The sequence below is a fragment of the Microcaecilia unicolor genome, chromosome 2 (assembly GCF_901765095.1).
Source record: "Microcaecilia unicolor chromosome 2, aMicUni1.1, whole genome shotgun sequence".
Lineage (NCBI taxonomy): Eukaryota > Metazoa > Chordata > Amphibia > Gymnophiona > Siphonopidae > Microcaecilia > Microcaecilia unicolor.
Genome location: NC_044032.1, coordinates 511147153 through 511170120, shown reverse-complemented (window position 1 = coordinate 511170120; position 22968 = coordinate 511147153). Strand labels below are relative to the sequence as shown.

Sequence of the window (22968 nt, the reverse complement as noted above, 5' to 3'; positions counted from 1 at the left end):
ATTTTTGAGGCCTGGGATCAGAGTTGAAAGGTGCCTCCCTTGACGTCAGCTGCAGATGTTTTAGACTTTTTTGCAGGATGGCTCGATACATGGTTGGCCTTGGCCTCCCTTATAGTGCAAGTAGCAGCCTTGGCATGCTTTGCAGGGTAAGCTGTTAGCCTCTTATCCAGATGCGTTTAGAATGTTGAGAGGAGTTGAGCTTACATCACCCCCTTGCCGCTCTCTAACTCCTCTGTGGGATATGAATTTGGTCTTGGTGGTCCAAGTGCATCCTCCTTTTGAGCCCTTGAGACAGTGTATGTTGAAGGATGTGACCTTGAAGGCAGTATTTCTGGTAGTTACTGCTTCAGCCAGAAGGATTTTGTAGTTACAGGCCTTGTCCTGCAGGAAACACTTTCTAGTTCTTTCAGAGGAGAAAAGGTAGTGGTGTGGCCTGTCCCATCATTTTTTCTTAAAGTAGTGTCAGTCTTTCGTGTCAAGAGTATTGCTTTGCCAGTTCTGGGAGAAACAAAGTGGAGTAGCAAACAGTAGCTGTTGCATCAGACATCAGAAGGGCATTGCAGGAGTACCTCCATCGGACAGAAGATTTTCAGTGCATGGATCATTTTGTTCCTTCTGTTTGGAGGACAGAGACATGGGGAGGCAGCTGCTAAAGCTACAGCAGCCCAGTAGATTCAGGAGGCCATCACTTCGGCCTCCATTCTTAAAGGGCGGCCAGTGCTGGGGGCCCTCAAAACACATTCTACTAGGGAGCAAGTGGCCTCTTGGGCAGAGAACTTTCTGATTCTCATTTGTTTGTGAAACACTATCTGATAGACTTGCAGGTGAAGCAGGATACAGTGCTTGAAGCGTAGGCCCTTTCAGCAGGCTTAGGCATGGCCCTCCTTTTTAATGGTCACTGCTTTGGTATTTTCCAAATATCTTAACTGATCTGGCTGAATGCTATCAAAGGAGACATTTGATCTTACCTGCTAACTTTCTTTCATTTAATCCCTTCAGACTGATGCAGGATCCATCATTCAGCATTTTTACTGGGAAAGAGTTAATAGTAGAGGCAGTGCTGCATGGAGGAATACTTTCATGAGTTCATAATTATTTCATAATCTTTTCACCTGCTTCATAATTATTCTTGGCCTGTTGCCAAGAGTGGAAGAAAAAAACAAAAAAAATGAAATTTTTGACATTGAATGTTGTGGGATAGAAAGTTGGGGGTCTGACTGGTATGAAATATTGACTAAACTGAGACTGCACAGAACAGTTATTGGATAGTCAGAACTTCAGTCTCCATCTGCTGGTAGGCATGCATAACCCAAATAGGTAAGGTCTAATTTATCCATTTTTTTTCAACAAAAATTGAATTGTGATACTTCATTGAGTATGAGTAATAGGAGTTTGAGACTTGTCATTCTGGTTTTATGAATATGAGAGGACTGGTATGTGTTCAGATCTATAATTTTATAAAGTCACACATTAATTTGAAATTGTAAGGGAAGAGAATTGTGATCGCTGTGTTAGTCCACTTGAATATGTGATAAGAAGGATCAAAAACCAAGTTGCAGCTTTCTAGAGCTATCCTCTCTTCATCAAGTCAGTGTGAGGAAAACTTTTCATCTTAAAGTTCAAAAAGGCTTTATTTTTTGAAGACTCCATATTGTAAAAATTCCATGAATGGGAGCCTACATTATAGCCTGGAAGAAAACAGGGTGATCCTCAGAGACAAATTTGGCAGAAATAAGATAGTGATATATAGCTCAAAGGTGGGAATAGATAGAATCTGAGTACAGATTTTATGCCCCATCTTAGCATTGAACATTAAGTAATCCTAATTATTACAGATATCGCTAATGCCAAGGATTCAACACTTTTTCTTTCCTTCACCAAAAGTTTATAAAGCTTATGTAGCGAGAATCAATGTAGAACAAGGATGGGGAGGAGAAAAGATGTGAAAAAATTTGATACCACAAACCTGTTTTAAAAATGTTCTTTTTGCAGTTTTTATTCACATAAACAATATTCTTGGAAATAAAAATGAAACCCAAAATACAGTTCAAATTGTTTTGTAAATGCTATGTGAAAATGAGGTATTTCAGTCTTTTTTTTGTTTTGTTTTGTTTTGTTACTAAAGGATACAGGGAATGATTTTCATTTGTTCTGTTAAAATTCACATTCTGTACCCGTTTTATAAGTGCATCTTGTGGAACTCAATAAATTTAATTTTATAATCTTTCTTAAACAAAGTGACTCCAGCCTTTTTTTTTCTATATAATATAAAGCAGCAGACATACTTAAATAAGATGAATGTTAAACCAGGTTTACCTTGACTATGCAGTTCTCTAGCTAAACTTTCAGAGTTAATATAGCAAGTAAATAATATGGTCACAGGTGCGCTCCTTTGATTTTCTCTGTTATCAATATGTTCTGCAACACAAGCTTCTAGCTTGGAAACATAGATCATACAACATATTAGGTCAGATCTTCGAGACATGAAGCCCAGCATCCTGGAAAGTTTCTCTTTTGGAAGTGAAATCCAACAGATGCTACTCTTTTCATTGTTCTTTATTTTCAGCGCTAAGGGACTAGTAAGCAATGTGAAGAGAGAATGCCAAGGATGGAAAAAAATCTGGATTAAGAAAAGAACAAAGGCAATACTGATACACATTTAATTTCTTATCCTGCTACACCAATCCAAACTGTGGCTTATATCCCTTTACCAGTAGATGGTGACATTGTTATAAGGAGAGGTGCAGCCAGGAACCTTCCAGTATTTCTCTGCCACCAGCAGATGGTTCAGATGGACTGGTGCAGCAAGATATTTTTTTTTTTCTGGTGGACCAGTCTACCTGGTGTTGTGCTAGAGCTCTGGGGAATTCTTTCCCAGGGTCTGAGCCATGGCCAGATTTCTGGTTGGGGTGCAGGAGAACGTCTTTTCTCATGGTAAGTCCAGAGCCTTGACCATGGGCCCTCACTCTCAGTGCTGAGCTGTTTAGGTGCCCAGTGGTCCAGCTGCAGGAGTAAGCCCCTTCCCTTGTTGCCTCCATCAAAAAAAATAGGGACTGTAACTTTAAAAAATGTGAATGAGGGGAGGGTTAGAGTCTAAAGCTTCGCTTATGAAACAGCTTTGGGGGTGGGTGAGCAGGCTGAAACAAGGCAAGTCTGCCCAGCTGTGCCCAGGCCAGTGGCAGGCCATTTTAATTTGACCCCTAGGCAGGAGGTGGTTTGCGTGACTGCTGCTACTTCAGATTGCAGCAGGCCTAGCACTTTATGCCAGCCAGCTGCCAGTGTGTAGAGCTCATTACGCCTGTACCGCTGCAGGCTCATTCTGTCAGGGAAGCTCCCAAAGTCAGGTGGCAGCACTGGCCTGTTTCAGAGGCAAGGTGGGTGATTCCACCCAGATACAGTGCATTTTCTGCGAGCATTTAATTTGCTCTGGCCCCCACTCTGTGCAGTGGAATCTCTAGTTAGTACTGGTGGTCCTTACCGGGCATCCATTTCAATCTTTTGCGTTAGGTTTCAGTGAAGGACCTTACTCTCAAGATGGTTTTCCTTGTTGCCATCTCCTTGGTTAGGAGGATCACTGAGCTCTAGGCCCGATCCTACTATTTATACTTTATTTAACTTGCTATACCACTTAACTTTATGGAAGAACACAACAGTGAACAAGGCAAAAAATTATTAAATTAAGAAAAGAACTCCAGAAATAAAATAGAGCTAGAGAAATTATTAAAATTCAATAATGCATAAAATAAATGAATAAAAAGGTACTCCAGACTAGTCATCCACTACCCCTTAGGGAGGATTAACACCCCCCCCCCCCCCCCCAAATGCAGCAACAAAATAGTGGGCTTTTAACAATCATTTAAACTTCTTGAATAACCCCCTTCTGCAATATCTTTGGGAGAGAATGCCATAGGGAAGGGACCTTATTTTTCTCCTCTGATTTGGTTTTCTTTTGCATGGTTCACTCTTTCTTCCTAAAGTGATCTTGTCCCTTCATTTGAATCAGGCAGTTGTACTGCCTTCCTTCCAGAAGTCCTTGGTGTCTGTCACAGATCCCTTCAAAGCTAGCCATCTGCAGAGTTCTCCTTTGTTACCTAGAGATCACTAATTCTTTTCAGTTGTCAGATCATTTTTTGTCCTCTTCCATGGTCCTTGTAAGGGGTATCCTTCTAAAGCATCCACTGCACACTATTTAAGTTGGTTATTGAGTCAGTCTACATTCTTCAGGGCAAGTCAGTTCCTTGGATGGAAGATCCTGGGTGGAAGCAAGAGCGGTGGCTCTGGAGGATATTTGCAGGGTAGCAACTTGGTCTTCTCTGCATTCATTTTCCAATCATTACAAACCTTCAATAATAAAGAGGATGAAAGAGTTGAATATAACACTAATCCAGATGACATGGAAAACAGTTGTGCTTGAGAAACGCTGAAGTTTGGGCATGCCTTGAGACAGGTTTATAGCGAAACTTTGCTACAGTCGGTGTGATTTATGAAAGTGGATAAGCACTCCGTTTTTTTTAAAGCTAAGTCGTCAAACTCTTTCTTGTTTGTCATGTTTAAATACTGATCCAGAAATTGTATGTAAGTAACAATTGCTTTGAAAGGATTTTTTTATGCCTGTGATGAGAGGTTACCCTGGTAAAGTCCTTTTCACCCTATAAGCTTGTGCAATGGGTGGAGGTGAGAGTACTGAGGCTTTTTCCTTTCAAGATTTTTTTTTGTACTCCACAAGTAGTATTTCAAGTTTGGAAAATACTTTAAGCTTATTATATGGGAAAACATTTTGAGGATTACAATCATTACAAACCTGACATCTGAGCTAGACAAGACAAATGCCTTTGGCAGGGTAGAGTGTAGGGGTCATTTTACCTAGGTGCACTAATGGATTTAGCACTTGCTAATGATTAGTGTGCGCTAAATGATAACACACCCATTATATTCCTGTGGGTGTCATCATTTAGCACCTGCTAATCGTTAGCTTGCACTAAGTCTGTTAGCGCACCTTAGTAAAAGGACCCCTTAGTTATTACGTGTTTGATATACCACCTTTCATAATGGCATCAAAGCAGTTTACAACGTATGATTCATTAGACATCAAGCCACACTGAGCCTGCAAAGAGGTGGGAAAATGTAGGATACAAATGCAATAAATAAATAAACATAATTCAAACTTAACACAAAACCTTGTTGGAGGAGGGGTATGTCTTCCTCCTGCCTTGTGGGATAAGAGCTTTAATACATCTCATAGATCTGGACTAGTCTAGTAGAATAAGGAGAGTAGATTTTGTTCTTGCCTGTTAATTTCCCTTCCTTAAGTCCTCCTAGACCAGTTTGACTTGCCATGGAAGACAGGGTCATATAGCTGTTTCTTGGAGCCCTTGGTCTTCCACCAGTCAGTTGTTTGGCTGTTCTACATTGGGATCTCTCCAGTCTTTCTCCGTGAGGCAGGATTGATTTTTTTTTTTTGTCATGTTCTCCTTAATTTTCTTGTTTTTCTTTGAGCTGCTATGGTATTAGCATATGGAAAGATTTTTGACTCTTCCTCTCCTTATAGCAATGATGTTATCAGAATCTTCAAGTTCTCTGTCTCCATGTCCTGGCAAAGAGACATAAACATAGGTCTGGACTGGTCTAGTAGGATTCAAGAAAAAAATTAACAGGTAAGAACAAATTCAGAACTTAATTTACCTTGGTTTGTAGAGTTTTACCTTCAACAGTGAAAGTAATTAGCAACTGACTTTCATCTCTCAATTTTTCCACAAGAAGTTATCCTTTAATTTTGACCTAACAATTCCTTTTCATTTTATAAATTTCTTGTTTTTTAAAAGGTAGTTTATAAGAGCCACTGATTTTTAGGAATTATCTCAACCCATGATAAATTATTCAAATTCATGTCTTAACTTCAATTATTTTGAAGCTCCAAAACCACAGCTTCACACTTACTGTGTACTACAATGGATACAGGAACACATGTAACCCTGAATTAAATAAGAATCGCTCAACATCTAAAGTGGAGAAAAAAGGGGATTCAGTAAAGCCACCCAGCCAGCCCAAGTTAATCAGACTATAAGGCGTGGGCCCAGCGCAACATCTTATAGCCCAAAAAATCTCCACACTCAGTTGAATGTCCAAAAAATCCAAGGTAAACAAATGCCTATATCCAGAGTAGTGAGATCAGAGTGAATCTATATCACGGAATATATCTATATTATCTACTTTACTATTTAATGCTCTGATGATGCTACAGATCACATCTCCAATGCTGACCACAATGGTGTTGCACTCTCAGTCCGTAACTTCAGTCATAACTTCAATTATAACAGTTTTCTATTTTTGAGCTTAGAATAAAGCTTTATGATATCAGCATGTCTGAAATTAATTAGTAAAATTTGCCTATACATTTTAAACAGCTGCATCATTGAATGGTCTTATGGAGAAGTGTGCTAGCCTATTTTTCACACGAGTTGGTGGCTTGGTTGTCTTATGTGGCCAGTTGGCATAGCCTGCTTAATCACATGCAGAAATCTGCAAACTTCAATGGGTTTTTGCTTAGTCCATTTCTCCATAGGTAAATATTGATGTCTTGATGCACTAGAATAAAACAAAGCTTCAAATCAGCAACATTTGAGAGTTAAGACTTGCATGTATTGTCACTGACCAGAATAAAATATAAGAGGCTGAAAAGTCAGAAACATAAAAGATACTAAAACATTTTGTAATCATATTTTGTTGTTTTTGATCATCCAGAAAAATCATGCATAGTTCCATTTCAGCAAGAGTTCCTGTTGCTTCCCAAAGCATCTCCTTGAGAAACTTACTTGCCTTCTGGAATTGCTAACAAAACTGATATCATTAAATTGGTATAGTCTAGTCTTGTTTTTTTCCTAATATATACATATTTATTTAGTACTAAATGTTTAGAAAATAAACATAAGGAAGAAAGCTTTACTTGCCTTCTTGTTTTCTCTCTGTTGGCTTTTTCTGCTGTAGGTTAATATCAGTTTTGCGCTCTTACAATATCTGAAAAAAAATGATAAAGTAACTTAAAAACCTCAGTCCACAGAATGTGATTGGAGGGGAAAGGAGATTTGGGAAGATTTTAAAAATTGTAATGAGCCTCACTGAATGTAGCACCAAAGTTATGTATTCAGTGTAAGGTGGCATATATATTATGTTGAAATATGAAGAGCATCTGAAACATTTGTACATTCTGAGATATAGAGAGATGGTTGACAAAATCTTCTTCCAGGAAAAACTGAACACCGAAGTAGCGTGCACTGAATAACTAGGTGATAATGAGACGTATTTTCAAAGCACTTCGACTTATACAGTTACATAATAACCTATGTAAGTTTGTAAGTCTAGGTGGTGCTTTGAAAATGTGACCCTCCTTCACCTAACGGCTGAAACCAGCCTAAACAAAAGAAATGTCAGGTAACATAATCCTCCTGATGACCAAGGATAGATGGAATAAATGAAATATTGAATGGAGCCAGTTGCCTGATAGCAGAAGCCAACTCTAACAAAGGATTGTCAGTGACTACATTAAATCAAGTCCAGCTTCTCTCTGCTGATTAAATAGAGTACAAAATTTCCTACTGCTGATTCAACTCCATGCCCAAATAAAAGCCAATCAAAAACCAATCATCCCAACCACCATCATTGCTGTTGATTTCCATCTGTAGAACTGTTCAGTGGCTTACTGAAGGGGGAGGGGGCTTATTCCTGCTGCTGGGCCACTGGGCGCCTAAACAGCTCAGCTCTGAGAGTGGTGAAGTCACCAGATGACATGATCAATACTACAGCATTACAATAATAAGAAAAACCTGTTGAAAGACAGACACGGATAATCATCATAGAATAGTCTTGCAGATTCACATGATCCAGAAAACATGCACAGACAAGGAATCTGCAGAACAGAAAGATGGGAAAAAACATACCAGTTAGCAATAGTGTGAGTTTTCACAAAATACCTAACTCTAGATGAAAAGGGTAGTATGCAATATTGGAAGTGGTGTTTTTCTATTACAAATCTGAGGTAATTCTTGTAACCTGGTTGTAGCTCTTAAAGGGTATAAACTTCCTTCAGACCCAAGGAATACAGTCTCCTTTTTTAACAAAATGAATTAAGATGCCTAGAGAAACAATCTAGAACTTTTCTTTAAATAGAAATGTGTTCAAGGCCGGTTCTAAGATGCAATGAAGTCTCCTTGTTTGTTTTGGGATCAGGAAACACTTGGCATGATATCCCTTGTTCCCCTCCCCTAGTGATAAAGGAACTCCACTTTTTTAATCTCTAAAAAGAATCTAAGAATTTGATCACAATACTTCTGGTGGTTAATCTATTCCAAATGATGTTGCAAGTCCAAATGTCTAATGTTACAAAGGTTTGTCTAAAACCTTTACTTCCCCCTAATAGGAATGTTATCAGGAATGGTAAGTGGAATATAGGCAGCAGGGGAAAGCTATTAAAAATCTTGGAATGCTTTTAGCTTGTACTTTCAGTTGTTGGAAACTTTAAGAAGTGGAAATTATGGGACTGTTGAACTCGAAGCAAAATCTGGAAGACCAAGAAAATCTCTGACAGAAGTCCTTGAGAACTAGTCAGATCTTAAACAGAATCCATGAATTACTGCAAACAACCTGCTAAGAAATTAGCTGATGCTGAACTAGTTGCACACGTATCCACACTGTGGATGACACAGTACAGCTTTCCTTATGCAACAGGGATCTGCCTGGGAGAATTTTCAAAAGTAAATCTTTGTATGACATCACAAAAATCATTGTCAAAATCTTAACTGTTTTTGAACAAAGTCCTATGGACTGATGAAATTAAATGTATTATCCTAGCGTTGTGGAATTAATATGCGTTCCTGTCAACAAATTGTAGTTCTTTTCTATTCTTCTTAATGTTTTTATTGTACACCACCTACAGTGGGGGAAATAAGTATTTGATCCCTTGCTGATTTTGTAAGTTTGCCCACTGACAAAGACATGAGCAGCCCATAATTGAAGGGTAGGTTATTGGTAACAGTGAGAGATAGCACATCACAAATTAAATCCGGAAAATCACATTGTGGAAAGTATATGAATTTATTTGCATTCTGCAGAGGGAAATAAGTATTTAATCCCTCTGGCAAACAAGACCTAATACTTGGTGGCAAAACCCTTGTTGGCAAGCACAGCGGTCAGACGTCTTCTGTAGTTGATGATGAGGTTTGCACACATGTCAGGAGGAATTTTGGTCCACTCCTCTTTGCAGATCATCTCTAAATCATTAAGAGTTCTGGGCTGTTGCTTGGCAACTCGCAGCTTCAGCTCCCTCCATAAGTTTTCAATGGGATTAAGGTCTGGTGACTGGCTAGGCCACTCCATGACCCTAATGTGCTTCTTCCTGAGCCACTCCTTTGTTGCCTTGGCTGTATGTTTTGGGTCATTGTCGTGCTGGAAGACCCAGCCACGACCCATTTTTAAGGCCCTGGCGGAGGGAAGGAGGTTGTCACTCAGAATTGTACGGTACATGGCCCCATCCATTCTCCCATTGATGCGGTGAAGTAGTCCTGTGCCCTTAGCAGAGAAACACCCCCAAAACATAACATTTCCACCTCCATGCTTGACAGTGGGGACGGTGTTCTTTGGGTCATAGGCAGCATTTCTCTTCCTCCAAACACGGCGAGTTGAGTTCATGCCAAAGAGCTCAATTTTTGTCTCATCTGACCACAGCACCTTCTCCCAATCACTCTCGGCATCATCCAGGTGTTCACTGGCAAACTTCAGACGGGCCGTCACATGTGCCTTCCGGAGCAGGGGGACCTTGCGGGCACTGCAGGATTGCAATCCGTTATGTCGTAATGTGTTACCAATGGTTTTCGTGGTGACAGTGGTCCCAGCTGCCTTGAGATCATTGACAAGTTCCCCCCTTGTAGTTGTAGGCTGATTTCTAACCTTCCTCATGATCAAGGATACCCCACGAGGTGAGATTTTGCGTGGAGCCCCAGATCTTTGTCGATTGACAGTCATTTTGTACTTCTTCCATTTTCTTACTATGGCACCAACAGTTGTCTCCTTCTCGCCCAGCGTCTTACTGATGGTTTTGTAGCCCATTCCAGCCTTGTGCAGGTGTATGATCTTGTCCCTGACATCCTTAGACAGCTCCTTGCTCTTGGCCATTTTGTAGAGGTTAGAGTCTGACTGATTCACTGAGTCTGTGGACAGGTGTCTTTCATACAGGTGACCATTGCCGACAGCTGTCTGTCATGCAGGTAACGAGTTGATTTGGAGCATCTACCTGGTCTGTAGGGGCCAGATCTCTTACTGGTTGGTGGGGGATCAAATACTTATTTCCCTCTGCAGAATGCAAATAAATTCATATACTTTCCACAATGTGATTTTCCGGATTTAATTTGTGATGTGCTATCTCTCACTGTTACCAATAACCTACCCTTCAATTATGGGCTGCTCATGTCTTTGTCAGTGGGCAAACTTACAAAATCAGCAAGGGATCAAATACTTATTTCCCCCACTGTAGGTCTATCCACTAGTTTAAGGCAGTATATCAAGTTTTGCTAAATAAAGGTGTATTTTCAGAAAAATTTGTAAAGATTTTGAAGGCCAGAACACCTTGCCAATAGTAAGCACGGGGATGATCTATTATGCTTTGAGGTTATGTGATAGTGGCATAGGAAATATTGTGTGTGTCAAAGGAAGATTACTGAATGAATAATAAGGGGAGACCACTGACAATTAGCAGTGAGCTCTTAACCTTGGCAGAGCTGCATCTAAGGTTATGTGGAAGGAGTGGGGGAGGTTAGGATGGGTAAGAATAATGTGGGCTAGAGTGGGTGATAGGCTGGCAAAGGAGAGAGCAGGTTAGTTGAGGCTCTGTATCTGGGAAGAAGTGGAGTGATAGAAAATGTGTTAAAGTACAGGATTGGTGGAAGCTGGAAACAGGTGGGCAGTGGGTCGGTTTGTGGTGTTCAACAGGATAAGGTTTTGTTGGAGGGCTAGTGGGGTGAGGAAAAACATTTTTCGGGGGTGGGGGGGGGGTAGGCTGGAGGATTTTCACATTTTTGTTCAGTACAGAACTGGCTGGTGTGTTGAGGTCATGTTTGTGGGCTTTGGTCTCATACCTGCGGTGCTGTGGTGATGGTTTTTTGTCAGGTTGGGGGCTCAAAGGTCTCGTTGAGCCCTGGGATTTGGCAGTGGTCTTGCCTGGTAGTGGTGGCAGGTCTGTGCAGGTGTCAAAACAGAGTGTAGAGATTGTAAGTTAGTGTCTTGTAGGGGGGCATGGTTGCATGTCACGATTTTCTTTTTCTAGCAGTTGTGAGCAGGACCAGAGGGGCCTCTTACATTGCCTGTGAGGGAGCTGCCTAGAAGGAATGGCCCCATGGAAAGCAGAAGCAGCTTGGGTGTGGAAATCGGTGGTGCAGGCTCCGGGGTAAGTCCCATGGAGTGCAAGAGGCAGCGAGTGCTGGTAATCAGTGGTGGGATTACGTAAGTGATTGCAGGGGACAGCAAAGTTAGGTTGTGGGTTGTCAGCAGACTTGATGGCCGCTTCAGACAGTAACAGCTGGAGCTCAGTGGTTTCTGTCCTTTGACATTTCTACTCGGTCCACCATCTTCTCTAAATTCCTATCCATTATATCCAGCATCTGCTCTCTGTGTCCCTGTCCTCCCTTCATGTTTAGCCTCTGCCTTCTGTGTCCCTGTTTCTATCCTCCCCCATGTTCAGCCTCTGCCATCTCAGTGTCCCTATCCTCCCTCTATATTCAGCATCCCTTCTCTGTGTACCTATCCCTCCCCTTGTGTCCAGCATTGCCCCTGTCCCTATGCTCCCTCATCCAATATCTCTTCCCTGTGTCGTTGCCGCTCCCCTTGTTCCGCTTCTCCTCTCTCTCTCTCTCTCTCTCTTCCCTTCCTCCTGCACCCACAACCCCTCACCCTGTGGTCTGGCTTCTCTATATCTCCATTAGTCCAGTGTCTCTCCCCATCTCTGCTTCCTTGATCCAGTTCCCCTCCCCCCCTTGTTCAGCATCACCCTCCAACCACATGGTGGGTTACCTGTAGAAGCAGCACTGAAAACAGGCTGCCTCCAGTTGGTCCCGCTGGAGCCTTTCCTCTGCCGCATCCCCCCCCCCCCCCTCTATGATGCAACTTCCTCTGTGGGCAGGATGCGGCAGAGGAAAGGCCCTGGCAGCCAGGGCCGGCTAAAGGGCAGCCTGGGTTCAGCATGTTTGAAGACCACCTGCCGTGAATTTGGAGGACAGTGGGGGGGGGGCAGAGATAGATGCTGGACTCATGCAGGGGAGGGGTTCAACTGTATGTTGCCCCTACCACTTGGCATTATGCTAGGCTTACGTGATCACGTAGCTGTGTCCTGGTGTTGGGCACCCTCCTTACAGCTACAGGTGAGGATTTTCGAGACCCTTTAAAGTTAACAGAGCAGTCTTGAAAGAAAAAGACTTTGCTTGCCCTTAGTAATTTCCATTTGCCCTATTTTTTTTTTTATTTTATAAGGCTGCTGAAGGGAATCATGTTTCAAACTTCTGTTATTATTCAGGGGTCACTAATCTCTACAAAATAATGAGCTGAGTTGAGTAGAGCGGACAGATGTGAAGCATTTGTTTACACTTTCAAACAATAATAGAACCAGGGCACACAAAATGAAGCTAGAATATGGTAGATTTAATTTAAAACAAATAGGAGAAAGTTTTTCTTTACTCAGCCTGTAGTTGGACTCTGGAACTCATTGCTGAGAATGTGGTGGCAGCAGCTGGCCTTACGGAGTTTAAGGGGGGTTTGGACAGATTCCTGAAGGAAAGGTCCATTGAACATAATGTATTTTGCTTTTTTTTTTTTTGGTGTTGGGGGGGGGGGGGGGGGGGTTGCCAGGTTCTTGAAGCCTGGATTGGCTGCTGTCAGAGACAGGATGCTGGCCTTGATGGACCCTTGGTCTTGTCCCAGTATGGTGGTGCTTATGTGCTTCGCCCCAAAGCTTTCTATACTGGGCAAACTATTGGTGGCCTATGGTCCTTGTATCCCACCTCCCTGTTTTATTATTGCATGGTATTTTAATAATGTTTATCCTGTGTCTTATTTAAATTCGTGTTTTATTTGTAGTCCCTTAGGAACGCATAAGATGTAAGGAATTTAAATCGAAATGAAATGGTCATTAAGCAAACAAAACAGCCAAGGAATAGGAATGTGGTAAAGCCCACGCTAGGAAGAGAAGTGAATCGTTGGGCTTTTACCGGTTGGTTACCAGGGCAACCGTGGGAGGGAGCTCTCGCAGCCCCGTACTGCTGCGACGACGAGGTGCAGCTGCGGCTTCTGTTGTTATTTCGTTCTGAAAAATAAGAGCTCCCACGTGACATCTGCTTTTGCAAAGTGCGTGTAAGAAGTTAATGCTTTTTTTCCCCCTTTGTGCAGAAGCCCGTTAACTGAGTTTATTTGCAGCTTTGCTAGTGCCTCTTTAAGGAGGAAGTAAATTTAACAGCTGTTTGTTTTCTTTCTGCCAGAGATGGAAGAATGAGAAGAGCTTATGTTAAGACCGCAAATAAAGGGGGTCACATTCAGGAGGCTAAGGAAGGAGCCGAGGACATCTGCTCCTTTCCGGCTGCCATTAGGCAGTTAGCCCCAGCAGTTAAGAAGATCAGCTAATGTGTTTTAAAGCTTTGAGCCGTCACACTCTGCCCCTTTCCCTAACTCCATCTGCCGAGTATGGCCATTACGTTGCACTTGTTGTTGTTGCTGCTGCTGCTTTATGGAAGTACCGCTTTTGAAATGCAATGTAAGAACAAATCGTCTGCAAGCCTTGAATTTGGTTATGTACCTGCTGGAAGTTATGACACGCATGCATACCACGAACCTGGAGCGATTGGATTGTTGTTCCAGATAGTCCCGGCTTTTCTTTATCTAGTTCAACCACGTCCTTTTCCGGAAGGTAGGTGTCAGTCATTGGTAACTAAAGTGAGCAAAATATGCTTTTTAGACTTTGAAATTACTTTTAGCAGTGATCTACACTATATCTCTAGTTTTGTCATTGATATTTATTCTGTCAGTATGTTTAGTAAACTCAACAACAAAACGACTTTATGGGGGGGTGGGGGCAGAAAGAAAAACACCTGGAATTTAGACCTATCTTTAGAACCATTTGTGATTTTGCTGAATTAGGTAGTGGAGAGGTTGTTTGTGAGAAATAGTGGACTGTTGTTGCTGATTGTTTTGTTACCTTTGTGTGTTTTCTCCGATTTGTTTTAAATTTACTACACTGTAGTTTCATCGCATGTCCCCTAGTCCTAGTACTTTTGGAAAGCATGAACAGACGCTTCACATCCACCTGTTCCACTCCACTCATTATTTTATATACCTCTATCATGTCTTCCCTCAGCCGTCTCTTCTCCAAGCTGAAAAGTCCTAGCCTCCTTAGTCTTTCTTCATAGAGAAGTCGTCCCATCCCCGCTATCATTTTAGTCGCCCTTCGTTGCACCTTTTCTAATTCTACTATATCTTTCTTGAGATGTGGTGACCAGAACTGAACACAATACTCAAGGTGCGGTCGCACCATGGAGCAATACAATGGCATTCTAACATCCTCACACCTGTTTTCCATGCCTTTCCTAATAATACCCAACATTCTATTCGCTTTCCTAGCTGCAGCAGCACACTGAGCAGAAGGTTTCAGTGTATTATCGACGACGACACCCAGATCCCTTTCTTGGTCCGTAACTCCTAACGTGGAACCTTGCATGACGTAGCTATAATTTGGATTCTTTTTTCCCACATGCATCACCTTGCACTTGCTCACATTAAACGTCATCTGCCATTTAGCCGCCCAGTCTCGTAAGGTCCTTCTGTAATTTTTCACAATCCTGTCGCGAGTTAACAACTTTGAATAACTTTGTTTCATCAGCAAATTTAATTACCTTGCTAGTTACTCCCATCTCTAAATCATCTACTATAATAAAACTCACCCTCAACGTTCTGAGGACACTGACGTCAGTGAAGCCAAGCCCTGACTAACTTCAAAAAGGTTCGAAGGTACGTGGTGGTGAAGCCACCAAAATCGCTCCGGGCCCCGCCCTCGAGGACGGAGCTATGGCAGAACAACAAAGGGGTTGGCAGGCAGGGAGGCGGGGGTGGGAAATCGCTCCGGGCCCCGCCCTCGCGTCAAACATCATGACATTGGGGGTGGAGCAATGGCAGAACAACGAAGGGGTTGGCAGGGAGGGAGGCGGGGGGGGGGGGAAATCGCTCCGGGGCCCGCCCTCGCGTCAAACGTCATGATGGGGGCGGAGCAATGGCAGAACAACGAAGGGGTTGGCGACGAAAACCTTGCTAGCGTCCATTTCATTTACTCAGAAACGGGCCTCTTTTACTAGTTTATAAATATATTAAAAAGCAGCGGTCCTAGCACAGACCCCAGAGGAACCCCACTAACTATCCTTCTCCATTGTGAATACTGCCCATTTAACCCCACTCTCTGTTTCCTATCCTTCAACCAGTTTTTAATCCACAATAGGACATTTCCTCCTATCCCATGACCCTCCAATTTCCTCTGTAGCCTTTCATGAGGTACCTTGTCAAACGCCTTTTGAAAATCCAGATACACAATATCAACCGGCTCCCCTTTGTCCACATGTTTGTTTACTCCTTCAAAGAATTGAAGTAAATTGGTCAGGTAAGATTTCCCTACACAAAAGCCGTGCTCACTTGGTCTCAGTAATCCATGTCCTTGGATGTGCTGTGTAATTTTGTTTTTGATAATAGCCTCTACTATTTTCCCCGGCACCAACGTCAGACTCACCGGTCTATAATTTCCCGGATCTCCCCTGGAACCTTTTTAAAAAATCGGCGTGACATTGGGCACCCTCCAATCTTCCACGCTCGATTTTAAGGATAAATTACATATCACTAACAGTAGCTCCGCAAGCTCATTTTTCAGTTCTATCAGTACTCTAGGATGAATACCATCCGGTCCAGGAGATTTGCTACTCTTCAGTTTGCTGAACTGCCCCATTACGTCCTCCAGGTTTACCGTGAAGTCAGTAAGTTTCACCGACTCATCCGCTTGAAATACCATTTCCGACACCGGTATCCCACCCAAATGTTCCTTATAGCTAACCATAGCTACATTTACTTGTCCCTCTTTATAAGAAGCGTACTTCAGGTATACATATTTTTCATTTAAACTGGGTCCACTTGAAATGAAGAGGCACAAAGCCAAGAAATAATATAAAATACTAGTGGAACCATGCCCGTTTCCTCAACAATGAATGAGCCCTAGGAAGGCTGTCATGTAAGCTTTTTTTTTTTTTCTTTCTCTCCTCCCTTCCCCTCCACGTCCAGCGATTCTCCTCTTCCCTGCCCTCCCATCCGTGTACCGCAGTTCTCTCCTCTGCTGTCCTCCCATCCCATCTATGTCCATCAATTCTCCTCTGCTTTGCCCTCTCCTTCCTCCCTCCCCTCGATGTCCCGCGATTCTCTCCTCCCCTCGATTTGTACCTGAACGTTCTCTGGCTGGCTGGCGCTGGCTTCCGTTCCGTTCGTAACATCCCTCCTGACGTCAGCTCGCCTCCAGCTTTCCCTTCTCTCTCACTGTTCTGCCCTCTTACGTCATTATGTCTTAACGCGAGGGCGGGACAGTAAGGGGGAATGGAACGCTGGAGACTGGCTGACGTCAGGAGATGTTACGAACCCAGGCAGCCAGACATGGAATGTTGGAGGTGCAAATTATTATATAGGATTATTTGAGGTCTCAGTATGCATATGTATGACTTGGAGCGCTTTGAGTTTGTGTTGAAAATGACCTCACCTTTATGGGAATCTGGTCCATTGAACAAGTCATAAGTACATAAGTATTGCCACACTGGGGCAGACCAAAGGTTCATCAAGCCCAGCATCCTGTTTCCAGCAGTGGCCAATCCAGGTCACAAATACCTGGTAAGATCCCAAAAAAGTTCAATACATTTTATACTACTTATCACAGAAATAAGCAGTTGATTTTCCCAAATTCATTTTAATAATGGTTTATGGACTTTTCCTTTAGGAAGCTGTCCAAACCTTTTTTAAGCCCCGCTAAGCTAACTGCCTTTACCACATTCTCTGGTAATGAATTGCAGAGTTTAATTACACATTGAGTGAAGAAACATTTTCTCTGATTCGTCTTAAATTTACTACTTTGTAGCTTCATTGCATGCCAAACTAGTCCTAGTATTTTTGGAAAGAGTAAACAAATGATTCACATCTACCCATTCCACTCCACTCATTATTTTTTAGACCTCTATTATATGTCCCCTCAGCTATCTTTTCTCCAAGCTGAAGAGCCCTAGCCACTTCAACCTTTCCTGATAGGGAATTTGTCCTCGCCCCTTTATCAGTTTCGTTACACTTCTCTATACCTTTTCTAATTCCACTATATCTTTTCTTGAGATTCGGTGACCAGAATCGAACACAATATTCGAGGTGCGGTCGCACCATGGACCGATACAAAGGTGGTATGTCCTCATTTTTGTTTTCCATTCCTTTCCTAATAATGCCTAACATTCTATTTGCTTCTTAGCCACTGCAGCACACTGAGCAGAGGGTTTTAATATATCATCAATGACGACGCCTAGATCACTTTCTTGGTCAGTGACTCCCTAACGTGGAACCTTGCATTATGTAACTGTAATTCATGTTTCTCTTTCCCACATGCATCACTTTGCACTTGCTTACATTAAATGTCATCTGCCATTTAGACGCCCAATCTCGTAAGGTCCTCTTGTAATTTTTTACAATCCACTTGTGATTTAACAACTTTGAATACCTTTGTATCGTTAGAAAATTTAATTACTTCACTAGTTGCTCCCATTTCTAAATCATTTATAAATATGTTAAAAAGCAGCGGTCCCAGCACAGACCCCTGGGGACCTCACTATCTACCCTTCTCCATTGAGAATACTGACCATTTAACCCTACACTCGTTTTCTTCTAATTTTTAGTCCACAATAGGACACTACCTCTCCTATCGCATGACTTTCCAATTTCCTCTAGTCTTTCATGAGGTACTATGTCAAATACCTTTTGAAAATCCAGATACACAATATCAACTGGCTCACCTTCATCCACATGTTTGTTCACCCCTTCAAAGAAATGTAATAGATTGGTGAGACAAGATTTCCCTTCACTAAATCCATGTTGGCTTTGTCTCATTAATCTATGCTTTTGAATATGCTGTATCATTTTGTTTTTTATAATAGTCTCTATCATTTTGCCCAGCACTGACGTCAGGCTCACCGGTCTATAGTTTCCCGGATCTTCTCTTGAACCTTTTTAAGAAAATTAGCGTTACATTGACCACCCTCCAATCTTCTGGTACCAGGCTCGATTTTAAAGATAAATTACATATTCGGCACCACGCTCGATTTTAAAGATAAATTACAATGAACTAACAATAGTTCCTCAAGTTTATTTTTCAATTCCATCAGTACTCTGAGATGAATACCATCCGGTCCAGGAGATTTGCTACTCTTCAATTTGTCAAATTGCCCCATTACATCCTCCAGGTTTATTGAGATTTCATTCAGTTTCTCTGACTCGTCAGCTTTGAATGCCATTTCTGGCACCGGTATCTCTCCCAAATCTTCCTTGGTGAAGATTGAAGCAAAGAATTCATTTAATTTGTCCACTGTGGCTTTGTCTTCCCTGGTTGCCCCTTTTACCCCTCAGTCATATAGTGGTCCAACTGATTTGTTTGCTGGCTTCTTGCTTTTAATATACCTAAAAAAAAAATTTTACTATGTGTTTTTGCCTCCAACGCAATCTTTTCTTCAAAGTCCCTCTTTGCTTTCCTTATCAGCACTTTGCATTTGACTTAACATTCCTTATGCTGTTTCTTATTATTTTCAGTCTGTTCCTTCTTCCATTTTCTGAAGGGTTTTTTTTTTTTTTTTTTTTGCTCTAATAGCTTCCTTCACCTCACTTTTTAACCATTCCGGCTGTCGTTTGGTCTTCCTTCCTCCTTTTTTTAATACGCGGAATATATTTGGCTTGGGCTTCCAGGATGCTGTTTTTGAACAGCATCTATGCCTGATGTAAATTTTTGACCCTTGCAGCTGATCCTCTAAGTTTCTTTTTCACCATTCTTCTCATTTTATCATAGTCTCCTTTTTGAAAGTTAAATGTTAACATATTAGATTTCCTGTGTATACTTACTCCAAAGCTAATATCAAATCTGATTATGTTATGATCACTGTTATCAAGCGGCCCCATCACCATTACCTCCCGCACCAGATCAGGCACTCCACTAAGGACTAGGTCTAGAATTTTTCCTTCTCTTGTCAGCTCCTGTACCAGCTGCTCCGTAAAGCAGTCCTTGATGTCATCAAGGAATTTTACCTCCCTAGCGCACTCTGATGTTACCTTTACCCAGTCAATATCGAGGTAATTGAAATCATCCATTATTATTGTGTTTCCCAGTTTGTTAGCCTTCTTAATTTCCGACAACATTTCTACATCTGTCTGTTCATCCTGGCTAGTCGTACGGTAGTACACTCCTATCATTATCCTTTCCCCATTTACACACGGAATTTCAGTCCTTAGGGATTCCAAGATGTGTTTTGTTTCCTGCAAATCTATTTGATTCAAGGCCCTCCTTAACATACAGTACTACCCCTCCACCATTTCAATCCACCCTATCACTATGGTATAATTTGTACCCCATTATGATAGTGTCTCACTGGTTATCCTCCTTCCACCAGGTCTCAGAGATGCCTATTACATCTAATTTTTCATTTAGGGCAATATATTCTAACTCTCCCATCTTATTTCTTAGGCTTCTGGCATTCGCATATTGACATTTCAAACTATGTTTGTTCCTATTTACATCATGCTCAGTACTTGACAGTATTAATTTGCAATCTTTTGTCTGATTTTTATTTAAGGACACCTGATCTTCTATGGTCTCTTTTGCAACCTCACTATCGGGATACCCTATCTTCCCTGTTTTAGTGATATCTTTGAAAGATACCCTATTCCGAACCATGCGCTTTTGAGCGACTGTTGGCCTTCTCCCAGTTTCTAGTTTAATAGCTGCTCCATCTCCTTTTTAAATGCTGATGCCAGTAGAGGTAACTGAACCATGAAGTAAGAAGAAGGTTCCATAAGAGTAGAGGGGGAGGGGAGGGGCACAGTTTCGGGAAGGGTAATATTTCTTGCATATTGTTTGAAAGAATACATTAAGAGGACTCGCCTGCAAATACTGTTGGGCTATAAACAGGGCAATAGTACACAGAGTAAAACATGAGACACAATTGTTGGAGTTTAATATAAAAGTTTATTGTTTATAGTTATGCAATTGCTCTGTTATTGTACATGAACATATTCATAAATAAGAAGACAAGAGGGAATGGATAGGGGAGAAAAGATTGGGGGGAAAAACTTTGATGACAGAAGTTTTAGGTTTATTAATATGTGATAGAATTATTTATTATCAGTTTTATATTGATTGCAATGGAATTGTCTACCTTGTGTACTCATCAATAAAAATCATTGAAACATAAATGCTGATGCCAACAGCCAGGTCCCACCCTGGTTAAGATGAAGCCCCCTTCCCCAGAATGTTGCCTAGTTCCTATCAAATTTAAAACCCTCCTCCCTGTATCATCGTCTCATCCACGCATTGAGACTCAAGCTCTGCCTGCCTATTGGGCACTACGCATGGAACGGGTAGCACTTCTGAAAATGCAACCCTAGAGGTTCTGGATTTGAGCTGTCTACCTAAGAGCCTAAATTTGACTTCCAGAACCTCTCACCCACATTTTCCTACGTCATTGGTACCCACATGTATGAAGAGAGCCGGCTCCTCCCCAGCACTATCTAAAATCCTATCTAGGTGATGCATGAGGTCCGCCACCTTGTGACTAGGCGATCCTCACGTCCACCAGCCACCCAGCTATCTACATGCCTAATAATCAAATCTCCTACTACAATAGCTGTCGTAACCCTTCTCACTTGGGCACTAGCTCCTGGAGACACATCCTCGGTGTGAGAGGATGTTGTATTATTGTATTCCCTGGTGTGCTGTTCCTGTCTACCGCACACCGGGGAATGGAAAGGCCCATGCTCTCCTTTTAGAAGGCTTCCCTCCTCCAAGGCAGCACAGGTGCTGCCAGACTGGAGGTGGGACTTCTCTACAATGTCCCTGTAGGCCTCCTCTGTGTACCTCTCTGTCTCCCTCAGCTGCTGTACTACTCTAGCCTCAAGAGATTTGACTCATTCTCTGAGAGCTAGGAGCTCTTTGCATAGAGCACACATATATGACATCTCACCAAATGGGAGATAATCATACATGTGACACTCAATGCACAAGACTGGATAGCACCCCACTCGCTGTTGGACTGCTGTCTGCATCTTCGTATTATAGAGTTGTTTAATTAGAACTTCTTAAGGTACTAGGAATATCAGATGAATATATTGTTCCTTATGACTGGGGTAATTTGTAATTTAATTAGGGTTTGCTTCTTAGAAACTAATTAAATCCCTTGAGTCGTTCAATAATTCAGAGCAGCCTCGCTTGCTCTCTGCCCTGGCTGATACAGCAAGACACACACTGACACATGCACGGGCCAGCTGCACATAGTCACTACACGCATGTGCCAGTAGATCAGGAGACCTCTGATGCTGCTGGCCTGTTCGTGTGTCAGTGTGAGCCTTGCTGTATCAGCCTGGGCAGGGAGCAAGTGCAGCTGCACTGAATTATTGAAGGGAGGAGGAGGAGACGGTAGTTGGATGTCTTGGAGGTCTCTGGGTAGGTAGGTGGTCACTGAGGGGCTCATACACTCCCATGGGAGCCCCGCAGTACTTATTTCCATTCCCATGGGATCCCAGCAGACCTGAAAAGGATTCCTGTAGGATCCCCACAAACTCTGTTCCTGTGCAGCTCTCTACCACAGTCGAGATATACCGGAAAACCGCTGCTGTAGTTCATAGTTCCAGAAAAGCAATAGTGAATACTGTGAATTCTGCAGTAAAGTCAATAAAAACAACTGTAATTGAGCAAGTATGTTCAGCATTTTACATCTTCACTATTTATATGCATCTTTTTATTTAAGATACATATGTATTGGCCTGCATATTAAAAATGTCAGGAACAGAACTAGGTTTGTGTTAGAGCAGTATATGATCCTTCAGAGAAGAGAAAACTGACTGGTTATTAATATATATGTACACTTCAACACAGATTCTGAGGGTCACGTGGAGCTTTTCACTGGTACTTCCTATTTAGTTAAATCCCAAATATCTCACCATCTGTTGCTCTATTTTTAGTTTTCAGTGACTTTTGTTCAAAATTGAACATAAAATTCATTGAGTTGGGCTAGTAACTTTGGTGTGTGGAACACAATGTTTGCTTATGTTTATTTGAATTTGCTTAAATCACATGTTTTTTTCAAAGTAAATTAAAGCAATGTAAAAAAATAAAAATTAAAGTATGAAAGGAACGCCATAAAATAAAGAAAAGAATCAATCATAAAACCAACATACTACAGAAACAGTCCCAGGAATAGAGAAGGGTATAAAGGTAAGGGGGGAGGGGTAAATAAGAGGATCCCCGTCAGGGAATGGCCAAGTCCTGCAGGAGGGGGGCAGAGTCTGTGCAGGTGTCAGTTACAACCTCGGGGCCTTTGCAAACTGTCACAAATTCAGGGAAACGTGAGCTCTTGGGACGCTGCCTACGAATGGCAGCAGCAGCCGCCGAACCTTTCAACCAGGACTGGACTAAACAGGTAGGACTGGAACAGACTAGAAGTGCAATGAGTACACAGGCTGGAATGGGGTACACAGGAACTGAGCTTGACTAGGCAGGACTGGAAAGACTAGAAGTGCAAGAAGCACACAGGCAGGAGCGGGGTACACAGGAACTAAGCTTGGCTTGGTGAGAACATAGAACACAAGAGCAGAGCCAAGTAAAGCTAGAATGACTCAAATGGGCCGCAA

General features: G+C 42.1%; 1 protein-coding gene across 1 annotated transcript in view; it reads left to right on the top strand.

Annotated features, from left to right (window-relative positions):
* Nucleotides 1-13448: 13448 nt before the first annotated feature.
* Nucleotides 13449-22968, top strand: part of PROM1 (prominin 1) — a 330624-nt gene continuing 321104 nt past the window's right edge. The window contains exon 1 of the mRNA XM_030191212.1: nucleotides 13449-13936. Coding sequence (XP_030047072.1) covers nucleotides 13714-13936 — 223 coding nt within the window. The 5' untranslated portion in view covers nucleotides 13449-13713. The remainder of the gene's footprint in view (nucleotides 13937-22968) is intronic.